The sequence below is a fragment of the Mobula hypostoma genome, chromosome 10 (genome assembly GCF_963921235.1).
Source record: "Mobula hypostoma chromosome 10, sMobHyp1.1, whole genome shotgun sequence".
Taxonomy (NCBI): Eukaryota; Metazoa; Chordata; class Chondrichthyes; order Myliobatiformes; family Myliobatidae; genus Mobula; species Mobula hypostoma.
Window position 1 is genome coordinate 41,455,722 of NC_086106.1, and position 12,909 is coordinate 41,468,630.

Genomic DNA, 12,909 nt, shown 5'->3' on the forward strand with positions numbered 1-12,909 from the left:
TAGAAGATTGAGGGGGGATCTGATTGAAACATATAAAATCCTAAAGGGATTGGACAGGCTAGATGCAGGAAGATTGTTCCCGATGTTGGGGAAGTCCAGAACGAGGGGCCACAGTTTGAGGATAGAGGGGAAGCCTTTTAGGACCGAGATTAGGAAAAACTTCTTCACACAGAGAGTGGTGAATCTGTGGAATTCTCTGCCACAGGAAACAGTTGAGGCCAGTTCATTGGCTATATTTAAGAGGGAGTTAGATATGGCCCTTGTGGCTACGGGGGTCAGGGGGTATGGAGGGAAGGCTGGGGTGGGGTTCTGAGTTGGATGATCAGCCATGATCATAATAAATGGCGGTGCAGGCTCGAAGGGCCGAATGGCCCACTCCTGCACCTATTTTCTATGTTTCTATGTTTCTATGTTTCTTAACTCTACCCTCTGGGATTCTACATCTTCCAATCCTATGTCACCTATTTCAAAGGATTTGGTATTTTTCACCAACAGACCACCCCAACCCCTCTGCCTACCTGTCTGTTCTTGTACGTTAAGCTCCCAACTATAATCTTCTTTCAGCCATGATTGAGCGATGTCCACTACAATCTCTAACTATGCTGCAAGTTCATCTACCTTATTCCTTATACTGCGTGTATTCAAATATAACGCCTTCAGTCCTGTATCTGTCACCCTTTCTGATTTTGTCCCCCTTTTACACTCCAACACAAGGATAGCTACTACCCACTGTTCTAAGACTATTTCCTAGTACAGGATGGACTCTTTACCCCACAATCATTATGCCCCTGTACCTTATCGCCAACTTTATCTGAGATGTTATACTGTATTCTGCGTTCTCTTATTGTTTTACCATGTACTACCTCAATACATTGTGAATGATCTACAGTCAGAGAACACTACAGTGCAGAAACAGGCCCTTCGGCTCATCTAGTCCGTCAACTATTTATCTGCCTACTCCCATCGACCTGTACCTGGACCATAGCCCTCCATGTCCTTCCCATCCATGTACCTATCCAAATTTCTCTTTATTGAAATTGAACCCAAATCCACTACTTCCATTGGCAGTTCGTTCTACACACTCACCACCCTCCTTTGATCTGTATGAACAGTCGACAAAACAAGCTTTTGACTGTACATGTGACAATAATGAACCAATTCCAATTCCATCCCCATAACGCTCTGACTGGGGAGAGCTCAGGGTCGTTGCCACCATTGCAAAGGAGATGTTAGCACCCCTCTGGTGATCCAGCTCCCCCTCCTCCAAAGGTCCAAGCCTGGAGCTGGACACTGTTCTTCGAATGTTGGAAACAGTCTTTGATTGGCATCACCTGATTTAAGATGGCTCTTGACACTGATCCGTGTTGGCTTGGGGCACTACGGTAATGCATTGCTATTATAGCTCAGGGCATCGGAGTTGAGACGTCATCGATACGTCCTTCCTGTGAAATGTGTGGGTTTTCCCCAGGTGTTCCAGTTTCCTCCCATAGTCAAAAGACGTACGGTTGGTACGTAAATGGGTCATTGTAAATTGTCCTGTTAGGGTTAAATGGGGACTTCCTGGGTGGTGTGGCTTGAAGGGCTGGAAGGGCCTATTCTGTGTTGTATCTCAAGAAAGAAATAAATAGGATCACCGTGGTGGTTTCTGCCACTGGGTGAGCTAGGGGAATATTCGTTAGTACCATTGTGGCTTCTGCCAGTCGGTGAGGTGGGGGAATATTCATTTGTACCGTAGTGGTTTCTGCCAGTGGGTGAGGTGGGGGAATATTCATGAGTACCGCGGTGCTTTCTGCCAGTGGGTGAGGTGGGGGAATATTTGTTAGTACGGTTGTGGTTTCTGCCAGTGGGTGAGGTGGGGGAATATTCATGTGTACCTTGGTGGTTTCTGCCAGTGGGAGAGGTGGGGGAATATTCATTAGTACCGTGGTGGTTTCTGGCAGTGGGTGAGGTGGGGGAATATTTGTTAGTACTGTTGTGGTTTCTGGCAGTGGGTGAGGTGGGGGAATATTTGTTAGTACTGTTGTGGTTTCTGCCAGTGGGTGAGGTGGGGGAATATTTGTTAGTACTGTTGTGCTTTCTGCCAGTGGGTGAGGTGGGGGAATATTCATCAGTACCGTTGTGGTTTCTGCCAGTGGGTGAGGTGGGGGAATATTCGTTAATGCTGTAGTGGTTTCTGACAGTGGGTGATGTGGGGGAATATTCGTGAGTACTGTAGTGGTTTCTGCCAGTGGGTGATGTGGGGGAATATTCGTGAGTACCGTTGTGGTTTCTGCCAGTGGGTGAGGTGGGGGAATATTCATTAGTACTGTAGTGGTTTCTGACAGTGGGTGATGTGGGGGAATATTCGTGAGTACTGTAGTGGTTTCTGCCAGTGGGTGATGTGGGGGAATATTCGTGAGTACCGTTGTGGTTTCTGCCAGTGGGTGAGGTGGGGGAATATTCATTAGTACTGTAGTGGTTTCTGCCAGTGGGTGATGTGGGGGAATATTTGTTAGTACCATGGTGGTTTCTGCCAGTGGGTGAGGAGGGGGAATATTCATTAGTATCATTGTGTTTTCTGCCAGTGGGTGAGGAGGGTGAATATTTATTAGTACCATTGTGTTTTCTGCCAGTGGGTGAGGTGAGGGAATATTCATTAGTACTGTAGTGGTTTCTGGCAGTGGGTGAGGTGAGGGAATATTCATTAGTACTGTAGTGGTTTCTGGCAGTGGGTGAGGTGGAGGAATATTCATTAGTACTGTAGTGGTTTCTGGCAGTGGGTGAGGTGGAGGAATATTCATTAGTACTGTAGTGGTTTCTGGCAGTGGGTGAGGTGGAGGAATATTCATTAGTGCAGTGGTGGTTTCTGCTCGTGGCTGAGTTGAGGGAATATTCGTTAGTAACATGGTGGTTTCTGCCAGTGGGTGAGGTGGGAGAATATTTATTAGTACCTTGCTGGTTTCTGCCAGTGGGTGAGGTGGGGGAATATTCATGTGTACCTTGGTGGTTTCTGCCAGTGGGTGAGGTGGGGGAATATTCATTAGTACCGTGGTGGTTTCTGGCAGTGGGTGAGGTGGGGGAATATTTGTTAGTACTGTTGTGGTTTCTGGCAGTGGGTGAGGTGGGGGAATATTTGTTAGTACTGTTGTGGTTTCTGCCAGTGGGTGAGGTGGGGGAATATTTGTTAGTACTGTTGTGCTTTCTGCCAGTGGGTGAGGTGGGGGAATATTCATCAGTACCGTTGTGGTTTCTGCCAGTGGGTGAGGTGGGGGAATATTCGTTAATGCTGTAGTGGTTTCTGACAGTGGGTGATGTGGGGGAATATTCGTGAGTACCGTTGTGGTTTCTGCCAGTGGGTGATGTGGGGGAATATTCGTGAGTACCGTTGTGGTTTCTGCCAGTGGGTGAGGTGGGGGAATATTCGTGAGTACTGTAGTGGTTTCTGACAGTGGGTGATGTGGGGGAATATTCGTGAGTACTGTAGTGGTTTCTGCCAGTGGGTGAGGTGGGGGAATATTCGTGAGTACCGTTGTGGTTTCTGCCAGTGGGTGAGGTGGGGGAATATTCATTAGTACTGTAGTGGTTTCTGCCAGTGGGTGATGTGGGGGAATATTTGTTAGTACCATGGTGGTTTCTGCCAGTGGGTGAGGAGGGGGAATATTCATTAGTATCATTGTGTTTTCTGCCAGTGGGTGAGGAGGGTGAATATTTATTAGTACCATTGTGTTTTCTGCCAGTGGGTGAGGTGAGGGAATATTCATTAGTACTGTAGTGGTTTCTGGCAGTGGGTGAGGTGAGGGAATATTCATTAGTACTGTAGTGGTTTCTGGCAGTGGGTGAGGTGGAGGAATATTCATTAGTACTGTAGTGGTTTCTGGCAGTGGGTGAGGTGGAGGAATATTCATTAGTACTGTAGTGGTTTCTGCCAGTGGGTGAGGTGGAGGAATATTCATTAGTGCAGTGGTGGTTTCTGCTCGTGGCTGAGTTGAGGGAATATTCGTTAGTAACATGGTGGTTTCTGCCAGTGGGTGAGGTGGGAGAATATTTATTAGTACCTTGCTGGTTTCTGCCAGTGGGTGAGCTGGGGGAATATTCACTCGTACCGTGGTGGTTTCTGCCAGTGGGTGAGGTGGGAGAATATTTATTAGTACCTTGCTGGTTTCTGCCAGTGGGTGAGGTGGGGGAATATTTGTTAGTACTGTTGTGGTTTCTGCCAGTGGGTGAGGTGGGGGAATATTTGTTAGTACTGTTGTGCTTTCTGCCAGTGGGTGAGGTACCATCAGTACCGTTGTGGTTTCTGGGTTTCTGCCAGTACTGGGTGAGTGGTGGGGGAATATTCAGTGGGTGATGGGGTTGTAGTACCATTGTATTGTGGTTTCTGCCAGTGGGTGGGTGAGGTGGTGGGGAATATTTGTTAGTACTGTTGTGATTTCTGCCAGTGGGTGAGGTGGGGGAATATTCATTAGTACCTTGCTGGTTTCTGCCAGTGGGTGAGCTGGGGGAATATTCATTAGTACCTTGCTGGTTTCTGCCAGTGGGTGAGGTGGGGGAATATTCATTAGTACCGTTGTGGTTTCTGCCAGTTGGTGAGGTGGGGGAATATTTGTTACTACTGTTGTGGTTTCTGCCAGCGGGTGAGGTGGGGGAATATTCATTAGTACCTTGCTGGTTTCTGCCAGCGGGTGAGGTGGGGGAATATTTGTTACTACTGTTGTGATTTCTGCCAGTGGGTGAGGTGGGGGAATATTCATTAGTAATGTGATGCTTTCTTCCAGTGGGTGAGCTGGGGGAATATTCGTTAGTACCATGGTGGCTTCTGCCATTGGATGAGGTGGGTGAATGTTTGTTAGTACTGTTGTGGTTTCTGCCAGTGGGTGAGGTGTGGGAATATTCATTATTACTTTGGTGGTTTCTGCCAGTGGGTGAGCTGGGGGAATATTCATTAGTACCGTGGTGGTTTCTGCCAGTGGGTGAGCTGGGGGAATATTCATTAGTACCATGGTGGTTTCTGCCAGTGGGTGAGGTGGGGAAATATTTTTAGTATTGTTGTGGTTCTGCCAGTGGGTGAGGTGGGGGAATATTCGTGAGTACTGTTGTGGTTTCTGCCAGTGGGTGAGAATAACTGTGGGTGGGGTGGGGGAATATTTTAGAAATAGCTGCTTTCTCTCCAACATCCGATTTCTGAATGGACCATTAACCCATGAAAACTAGCACCAGAGGAGGAGCCAGTCAGGGTTGGGATATCAGGGTCTGGGGTGGTGTATGTTGAAATCTGTTTAATGAAGGGAAGAGCGTTGGGAGGGCTGGCGAAGGAGATGAGCTGGGTGTTGATGTAAATGTGACCAAGGGAGGCTGTGTGCAGGTAAGGCAGGGGATGTGTGGAGGTGGGAGAGAGGGAAAGGACCAGGTCCAATTATATCTGATAGGATTCAGGCCAGTGTCAGGGTCACAGGATACATACCTGCTGTGGGACCTGTAACAGGAAGAGCAAAGAGTTAGAACCTGACACACAGACATACTGAAAAACACACACAAAATACACACACAAACTGAAAAATACACACAAAATGCACACATGCTCAAATACGCACACACTCACTCAAATACACAGACATACTGAAAAACACACACAAAATGCACACACAGAGAAATACATACGTACACTGAAATACACACACACTGAAATATGCATACACACACTCACAGAGACACTAAAATATACTCTCCGATGTTCCAGATGTACAGGTGAGGGTTAGTGACTGGTAGGCTTGCTATATTGGTGCCAGAAGCATAGCGACACTTGCAGCACATTCTTGTTCTGTCTTGATCGTTGATGTATTTCACTGTATGTTTCAACGTTTTGATGTACATGTGACAAATAAAACTAATCTTTCAACCTTTCAGTTCCTATGGAGTGTGAGGGTGGGTGTGAAAGTGTGTGCACTGTGAGTATGTACATGTGTCAGCGTGAGAGTGTGTGCACTGTGAGCATGTACGTGTGTGTGTGAGAGTGTGTGCACTGTGAATGTGTATGTGTGTGTGAGAGTGTGTGCACTGTGAATGTGTATATGTGTGTGAGAGTGTGTGCACTGTATGTACACGTGTCAGCGTGAGAGTGTGTGCACTGTGAGCGTGTACGTGTGTGTGTGAGAGTGTGCACTGTGAATGTGTATGTGTGTGTGAGAGTGTGTGCACTGTGAATGTGTATGTGTGTGCACTGCGAGCGTGTACATGCGTGGGTGTGTGTGATGCTCTCTGATTTACTCACGGTGAAGATGTTGAATGCAATGTACAGGTGCTTAGAGCCGTCCTTCTTGCGACCGTATTTCTGCAGCAGTTGCACACTGATGGTACAGCAGGGCTTGCCGTCCTGCAGTTCCTCATCCTCTTCCAGCAGTGTCAGCCTGTACTGCGGGTTTCTCGAGAACTGGTCTGGTAGGAGCAGAAGGGACACAAGAGAAACATCAGCGAGTTCACAAGTTCAGTTTGAGGGAAGGATCCAGCGCCTGTAAAATACCGAGCACTGGAGCACCCCAGGCCACCAAGCTCGAGGACAGCTGCTACCTACTCTTACCAGACTGGATCGTGTAGGTTAAGACAGACTTTTGGCCTCACTTTCTTGCTTACCTGTACTGCACTTCTTATAAAACACTTCATTCTGCAGTGTTAGTGTTCTGTCGTGTGGTATGCTAATGCACTGTGTAATGATTTAATCAGTATGAAGGGTATGCAAGACAACTTTTTCAATATATTACAAAAATAAACCAATACCAATTTGGCTCTCAATCCTGCTCCAGCAGCCAGGATCATGGCTGGCCTATAAACTGCCTTCAGTGTGTGGATGAGAGATCGAACCTGGGGGGAGTGGATGGGAATGTGGAGGAGTTTGCGGAGATTCGACATGTCATCAAAAACCTTGGCAAAAGTCTATAGATGTGTGGTGGAAAGTGTGCTGACTGGCTGCATTACAGCCTGGTGCAGGAACACCAATGCCTTTGAGTGGAAAATCCTACAAAAGGTAGTGGATTCAGCTCAGTGCATGATGGGAAATCCCTCCCAACCATTGAGTGCATCTACATGAAACATTGCTGTAGAAAAGCAGCATCCATCTTCAAAGATCCTCACCACCCAGGCCATGCTCGTTCCTCGCTGCTGCCATCAGGTAGAAGGTACAGGAGCCTCAGGACTTGCACCACCAGGTCCAAGAACAATTACTACCCCTCAACCCTCTTGAACCAAAAGGGGATAACTACACTCACTCTGTTTCTGCTGTTCCCACAACTGATGGTCTCACTTTAAAGACTCTTCGTCTTGTTATTTCATGCTCTTCTTATTTATTGCTATTTATTTATATTTGCATTTGAAAAGTTTGTTGTTCATCGATCCTGTTTACAGTTACTGTTCTGTAGATTTGATGAGTACGCCCACAGGAAAACGAATCAGGGTTGTGTGTACTCTGATAATAAATGTTACTTTGTGAACTGATGGGTTGATGCGCCTGTGTGCATGTTGTCTGTCTCAATGTGTTGCAGAGAGACGCGGTGAGAAGGAAGGGTCGAGCTGGTGAAACTACAGCCCGACCTCCAACACATCAGTCAAGCCCTTACCTCCCCCCACCCCCACACAACCACCCTAGGAAGAGCAGAAAGGCTCCCTCCCTCTCCAACTCTGTCAGGGCAGGCCGAGGAATGCAATCGGCATTGCGTGGGAAGACATTCTAGAGTGTGGCATGTTGCCAAACCCAGCTCACTCCTGCAGTAAAAGGGTGACAGTGCCTATGCAGTGAGTCCCCAGTTATCCACTGCAGTGAGCCCTTAGTTATCCAGTGCAGTGTCTACAGGTACCTAGTGCAGAGAGTCATCACCTGCCCAGTGTTGTGGCTCTTGCTGGGATGGTACTTGCCTCAACCCACGTACCCAAGGGCATCAGTGGAGACAGAGATGGGATGGGGGGTGGGCGTTGTTCTGCTCTGAGATTGCTACAGGCGGCTGTGGAGCCAGGTCATTGGGTGTACTTAAGGTGCAGGTTGATAGGTTCTTGATTAGTCAGAGCATGAAAGGTTATGGGAAGAAGGAAGGAGAATGGGGTTGAGAGGGAAATGGATCAGCTATGATGAAATGGTGGAGCAGACTTGATGGGCCGAATAGCCTAATTCTGTTCCTAAGTCTTACGATCTTCACTCCCATGCTGAGGGACTGCATTCTAGATTCCAGTTATTCTCTAGGTGAAGAAAATCTTTCCTCGAATTAATACACAAGGTCCTTCCATTCCTCAATGCTCCCAAGGCATTCGCTGTGGACCTCCAGTGTAATGCTGAGATTATTGAACTGCTAGAATCATTATCTCTTAAGTGCAATGTTAAACCTAAACACTGTACCAGATGTAAAACATACTCGGGGCATTCTTTCAAAGAAAATTAGTGAACTCTCAGCCAGAGGGTGGTGAATCTACCCACAATCAATGCCACAGACAGCCTCACAGGCCGAGTCAATGAGTATAGTTAAAGGGGTATTGATAGGTTCTTAATTAATCAGGTTGTCAAAGGTTATGGGGAGAAGACAGAACAATGGAGTTGAGAAGGAAAATAAATCAGCTATGATTTAATGGCAAAGCAGACTTGATGAGCTGAATGGCCTAATTCTGCTCCTATGTCCTATGGTCTTATGGTCCACCCTTATTATTCCTCCCGAAGTTCATCATCTCATATTTAACAGATTCAATTCTATATGCCAGTCCTCTGCCATTTTATTAATTAATCAAGAAGGTGGCATCTATCACCAAGTGCCTGCACCACCCAGGACATACCCTCTTCATGTTACTACCTTCAGGGAGAAGGTACAGGAGCCTGAAGACCCACACTCAATATTTTAGAAACAGCTTCTTCTCCTCCATCGTCAGATTTCAGAATGGTCCATGAACCCGTGAACACTACCTCACTTTACTGGCACTTTTTATTGATTTAGTAATTTATAGTAGTTTTATGTCTTAACACTGCATTGCTGCCTCAAGGCAACAAACTTCACGTTATACGGCGAATTCCAGTTAATTGGGACACATCGGGGCCAGTAGATTTTGGCCCAATTAAGTGACTCCCCCAATTAGCTGAAGTTTAATGGAAATAGTTAAAAAGGTATTTAAATAAAATACAGAACAAAGTAGAACACTATCAACAGTTCTATAAACCTATGTATTAGTTCCTAATAGTTATCAACAGAGGAATTCATCCAGTGTACGTAATGAGCAAAATCAATGCAGACACCTACTGCAGATAACGGACTGCCTTCATGTAATGCTATCGACGATTGCATGCTCCAAATCTTCATTTCATTGTAACATTCAAGATGATCTTTGATACCTTCAAGTTCTTCATGGTTTCTAACATGTTGAAGTAGTGAAATCATTTTATTTTCACTCCCAGCTGTTTCTGATGTCTCTAAGCCTAAATGCTTGAAACCACAGTGATCCATCACCAGTGCCAAAAATCACTGCTCTTTGAGCACAACACACACAATTGATGCTATTTAAAAGCTGTTCGCTCCAAGCAGGGAGCATGTTGTGTCTAACAGACATGCGAGTGCACGTGGCTAATGTTAGGTAGAAACTGGCAACGATCTCCTGCCTCAATAAAGTGGCATAGTGTCCGAATTAAATGGATATTTTCTTGATTTAGTTTTTCAGTTGTCCTAAACTTAGGAGTCCTTGTCCAAGACTCCCAGAAGGTTAATTTACAGGTTGAGTCTGTGGTAATGAACTCAAATGCAATGTTGGCATTTATTTCAAGGGGAATAGAATATAAAAATAAGGAGATAATGCTGAGCCTTTATAAGACACTGGTCAGGCCGCACTTGGAGTATTGTCAACAGTTTTGGGCCCCATATCTCAGAAAAGATGTGTTGTCATTGTAGTCCAGAGGATGTTTATAAGGATGATTCCAGGAATGAAGGGGTTAACATATGAGGAGTGCTTAGCAGCTTTGGGCCTGTACTCACTAGAAATTAGAAGAATGTGTGGAGATCTATTTGAAACCTACCGAATGTTGAAATGACTAGTTAGGGTGGATGTGGAGAGGATGTTTCCTATGGCTGGGGTATCCAGAACTAGAGGGCACAACCTCAAAATTGAGGGGCAACCCTTTAGAACAGAGGTAAGGAGGAATTTTTTTAGCCAGAGGGTAGTGAACCTGTGAAATGCTCTGCCACAGACTGTGGATATATTTAAGGTGGAGGTTGATAGTTTCCTGATTGGTCAGGGCATCAAATGATGTGGCGAGAAGGCAGGTGTATGGGGTGGAGTAGGATCCGGGATCAGCCATGATGGAATGGTGGAGCAGACTCGACAGGCTGAATGGCCTAATTCTGCTCCTTTGTCTTTTGGTCTCTAATGGTCCAAATGGCCTGAATAAATGGCTGCCCAACTGACCTGAATCCACCATATAAGACTGTGACAATAAACCTGATTCTGTAAACCATGATCACCATCAACAATGCCACCAACTTTTGTGTCAACTGCAAAGTCAGTAACTGCACCTCCTATATTCATATTCAGCTCATGAATGTATAAGGCATTGTGGTACACTACTGGAAACAGACTACATCACAAAAACAGCCCTCCACCATCACCTTCTGCTTCCTATTACCAAACCAATTTGCCAACCTGAATCCTGTGGCTCTCAGCTTCTTACCCACTTTTGTTGATCTTGTTGAAGGCCTCACTCAAGTCCAGGCAGACTGCATCGACATCATCAACACATTTTGTCACCTCTTCAATAAACTCAATCCAATTAGTCCAACAGAATCTGAGAATCAAGGCCAACATTAAATCAAAGACTGCACCCTACCCAAACATCCTTCTTCCTCCTCCTATTAGGACAAGGTACAAGAACTCGAAAACCTGCCCCACGAGGCTCAAAGACAAATTCTCTCCCACTGTTAGATAATTCCTGAACTGACTGTTTGTACAATAAAAATGAACCCTTGACCTCACAATCTACTTTGTCTTGTCCCTTTCGCCTTCACTGCCTACATCTGCCTGCACTGCCCTTTCTCTGTAACTCTAACACTGTACTCCGTGGCCACTTTATAAAGTTCCTTTCGATCTACTGAAGTGACTTCTAAATGTATGTTGTGGTCTTGTGCTGCAGCACCCCATCCACATCAAGGTTCGACATATGTTTAAAGATGCTCTGCTGCACATTACTGTTGTGATATATGGTTACTTGATTTACTGTCGCCTTCCTGTCGGCTTGAACCAATCTGGCTGTTCTTCTTTCACTTCTCTCATTAATATTTACCCACAGAACTTCTGCTGACTAGATTTTTTTTTGGTTTTTTTTTGCACTATTCTCCTTAAACTCTGTTGTGCGTGAAATTCCCAGGAGATTAGCAGTTTTTGACCACGCCCTACCTGGCACCAACAGTCATTCCACAGTCTCAGTCACTTCAATCACATTTCTCCCCCATTCTGATGACTGCTTGCTTTTAAACATAGAAACATAGAAAACCTACAGCACAATACAGGCCCTTCGGCCCACAAAGCTGTGCCAAACATGTCCTTACCTTAGAACTACCTAGGCTTTACCCATAGCCCCCAATTTTTCTAAGCTTGTTTCCGTCTCCACCACCACTGCCGGCAGCCCATTCCACACACTCATCACTCTCTGCATAAAAAACGTATCCCTGACATCTCCTCTGTACATACTTTCAAGCACATTAAAACTATGTCCTCTCATGCTAGCCATTTCAGCCCTGGGGAAAAGCCTCTGACTATCCACACGATCAATGCCTCTCATCATCTTATACCAAGGGCCCTCACCATCCAGGACATGCCCTCTTGATGTTACTACCATCAGGGAGGAGGTACAGGAGCCTGAAGACCCACACTCAATGGTCACCTCTCATCCTCCATCGCTCCAAGGAGAAAAGGCCGAGTTCACTCAACCTATTCTCATAAGGCATGCTCCCCAATCCAGGCAACATCCTTGTAAATCTCCTCTGCACCCTTTCTATGGCTTCCACATCCTTCCTGTCGTGAGGCGACCAGAATTGAGCACAGTACTCCAAGTGGGGTCTGACCAGGGTCCTATACAGCTGCAACATTACCTCTCACCTCCTAAACTCAATTTTACACATTGAGTTGCTGCCACATGATTGGCTGATTAGATCAACACACATCAAAGTTGCTGGTGAACGCAGCAGGCCAGGCAGCATCTTTGATGTGTGTTGCTTGAATTTCCAGAATCTGCAGATTTCCTCATGTTTGTGGCTGATTAGATATTTGCATTAACGAGCAGCTATGCCTATAACATAGCCACTAAGCGTGTATAATCTGCATTCTGTCATTACTTTCCCTTGTACTACCTCAAAGTACTGATCTTCATGGTATCTCGTAACATGACAATAATAAACCAATTACCAGTTGGGCTAAACCCTGCCTTACCAGGTGCAGATTAATCCTGTCCTCTGGGACTTTTCGCAGTAACTTCTCCACCACTGCTGGTGATATGCTCCCCCCACTTCCCACCCCATGCTCCATCCCCCTGCCGTACCACTGTTAATGTTTCCACCAGCGCTTATTCCAGCCATCCACATCCCTTCATGGGTGGTGAGTGCCCAAATGCAATCGGTAATGTGCTGGCAGGGAGGGTTGAGACTGCACAACTCTACTGAAGTGAAGTTTGCAACGAGAACATCCGCTGGGATCCTGCATGAGATGGGAACAAGGTTAAAGTGTCGGGGCTAAGACATTCTAACCCACAAAGACATTAAGCGCCTCAACACAAGACACCTCTTGGTCACCAAAGTATTTTAGGACCTGTCTTATGATCATTGTCAGAAAGACTGGAAGTACTTAGCAGGTCAGGCAGAAGCTGTGGGGTGTTATAAAGTCACAGAGCATGGAAACTGATCCTTTAGTCCAAGTTGACCAAGCCTT

The 12,909-nt window shown here is 46.0% G+C and overlaps 1 protein-coding gene across 1 annotated transcript in view; it reads right to left on the minus strand.

Moving 5' to 3' along the window:
- Nucleotides 1-12,909, minus strand: part of LOC134352522 (calpain-8-like) — a 197,783-nt gene that overhangs the window by 65,975 nt on the left and 118,899 nt on the right. Inside the window, exons 9-11 of the mRNA XM_063059788.1 lie at nucleotides 12,524-12,678; nucleotides 6,248-6,411; nucleotides 5,441-5,452 (exon numbers count right to left, since the gene is read on the minus strand). Of these exons, the coding sequence (XP_062915858.1) occupies nucleotides 5,441-5,452; nucleotides 6,248-6,411; nucleotides 12,524-12,678 (331 nt within the window). The remainder of the gene's footprint in view (nucleotides 1-5,440; nucleotides 5,453-6,247; nucleotides 6,412-12,523; nucleotides 12,679-12,909) is intronic.